General features: G+C 52.8%; 1 protein-coding gene across 1 annotated transcript; it reads right to left on the reverse strand.

The window, feature by feature from the left end:
* Positions 1 to 593: 593 nt before the first annotated feature.
* On the reverse strand, positions 594 to 1,715 carry Gpr45 (G protein-coupled receptor 45). Its single transcript, XM_035452534.1, has one exon. The coding sequence runs from the start codon at positions 1,713 to 1,715 to the stop codon at positions 594 to 596; it is 1,122 nt and encodes a 373-aa protein (XP_035308425.1).
* Between the last annotated feature and the right edge of the window lie 402 nt (positions 1,716 to 2,117).

The raw sequence follows: 2,117 nt of genomic DNA on the forward strand, positions 1-2,117 counted from the left end.
TCACACACACACCCTGCCACACTGGGGACATTAAGAACATCCCGATGTGATCTCCATTTCTTTCCAGAAAGGATAAGTTGTCATGATCAGAAACACACAGTTGAACATCATGGAGACCTCCGTGCCATACCCAGGCCCTGCAGATCCAGCTGTGAAGAATGTTGACATCAGAGCGAACAATGGCACCACCATCTGCCCCCAGGGGCTTCTCCTGAGCCTGTGTGTGTGTGTGTGTGTGTGTGTGTGTGTGTGTGTGTGTTGAGATGAAAGGGATGTGCTCTTTTGATAGATCCTCCTCCTGCCCCACCCTCAGCCAGCTTCACTGTCTGCTTCCCCTCATCCCCTCTCACTTTCTGGCCAGCTCCTGCAAGCCCCGATTCCCATTAGAACTATATATGGTTTTTCTGAGAGAGAAAAATAATAATACTTCATCTTATGGAAATCGGAAAATTGAAAGCCACAGATCACCTGGTAACAAATGAGTACCTTTGTGCTTGTGTAGTCACCACAAAATGCAGACAACTAAATGCTAGAGAGCAGAGTCTGGTCCGAGACCATTTAGAGTGGTCTCTTGACCTGCTCTGACCTGCTCCCTAGACGGCGGATTGGTTTTCATTGCACACATAGACCGTGCTCGGCTGGATTTTCCTCTGGATCCGCTCAGGCACTTTAGGGAGGATTTGGAAAGTTTGGGGAAGCAACTCTATGCAGGCCTCGCGGAATTTCTTGATCCTCCAGCAGTAGACGATGGGGTTGAAGACGGACTTGAGGTAACTGAGCCACAGGACGCACGTGCTGGTGGTGTAGAAGGAGGCGCTGTAATAGAACCGCCGACTGAATGCAGACAGCAGGCTGTACACTGAGTGGGGCAGCCAGCACAGCGAAAAGCCCACGAAGAGGATGAGGATGGTGGTGAAGGCCTTGGTTTTGAAGCTCAGGTCCAGGCTGACCTGCTGCTGCTGCCGCCGGAGCCGTCTCAGGCCAGCCCTGGACATCTGTTTGAGGTCCAGGCTTTCTGACTGGTTGCGCACGCGGACAGCGTTCTTCCGCACCGTGTTGAGGATACACAGATAGGAGCACAGCATGACCCCAAAGGGCGCGAAGAACACTGCCACCACCAGCATCACCACGTAGGCGCGTTCGCCTGGGAACTCAGTGTAGCCTAGAACGCACTGTGGAGCTCGAGCTGGCACCTCCATGAACGTCCAGCCGGTGAAGGAGGGCGCAGAGATGCAGAAAGACAGCACCCAGGAGGCTGCGATGATCGCCTTGGCCCTGCGGGGGTTCAGCTTGTCCTGACGCTGCACGATGATGAGAAAGCGGTCCACGCTAATGATGAGCAGGATGGCCACGCCCTCTAGGACAAAAAACCAATAGAGTGTAGCTGAGAGCCGACAAAAGTGGTCCCCAAAGTGCCAGCGGACCGTGATGAGGGTGATGGCGGTGAAAGGCATGCAGCATAAGGACAGCATGATGTCAGAAAAGGCCAAGGTGGCCAGCAGCAGGTTGATGGCTGAACGCATGGCCGGCCTCTGATACACGATGATGCAGACCACCGTGTTGCCGAGGAATCCTACCACGATCATCAGCAGCATCGTTATTGCCAGCGAGATCCTGAGCGGTGCGGACAGTGGGGTGGCCCCAGGGTCCGAAGCTTTGCTCGCATTCAGCAGCAGATGTTCGTTAGTCCCGATGGATGTGCTGTTACAGGCCATCGTGAAGAGAAACTCGGGACCTGGACAGACGTGGCTGCAAGGGCACCCCCCAGTGCTTGGGTGGCTTTCATTTTCTGTCCGCTGTCTGATGCATCTTTTCATTTGATGGTGAAGGATCTCTAGGGCCCTCGAATTGTTGGGAGAAATCTTTCTTTGGAGTGGCTAGCTGGGTTTTGTGACTCATCACTCACATCCTTGTCCTGTCTGTCTGGCAGCCACGTGTTTGCACAGCTCCCTAGTAAGACACTACAGCCTGGAGCAAGAAGGCAGAGAGAAAAGGGTCAGATATTGGAAACTTGGTGGAATAGAACATGATCTAAGTTTTACCGTTACTGATGGTCTAATGTGTGAGGGTTTTACATCTATGCATTCAACCAATCAAGCCAGGAAATTTTCAGAAAA

Source organism: Cricetulus griseus (assembly GCF_003668045.3).
Source record: "Cricetulus griseus strain 17A/GY chromosome 1 unlocalized genomic scaffold, alternate assembly CriGri-PICRH-1.0 chr1_1, whole genome shotgun sequence".
Lineage (NCBI taxonomy): Eukaryota > Metazoa > Chordata > Mammalia > Rodentia > Cricetidae > Cricetulus > Cricetulus griseus.

Coding starts and splice junctions, on each gene's coding strand:
- Gpr45 (XM_035452534.1), bottom strand. CDS start 1,715: ATGGCCTGTAACAGCACATCCATCGGGACTAACGAACATCTGCTGCTG.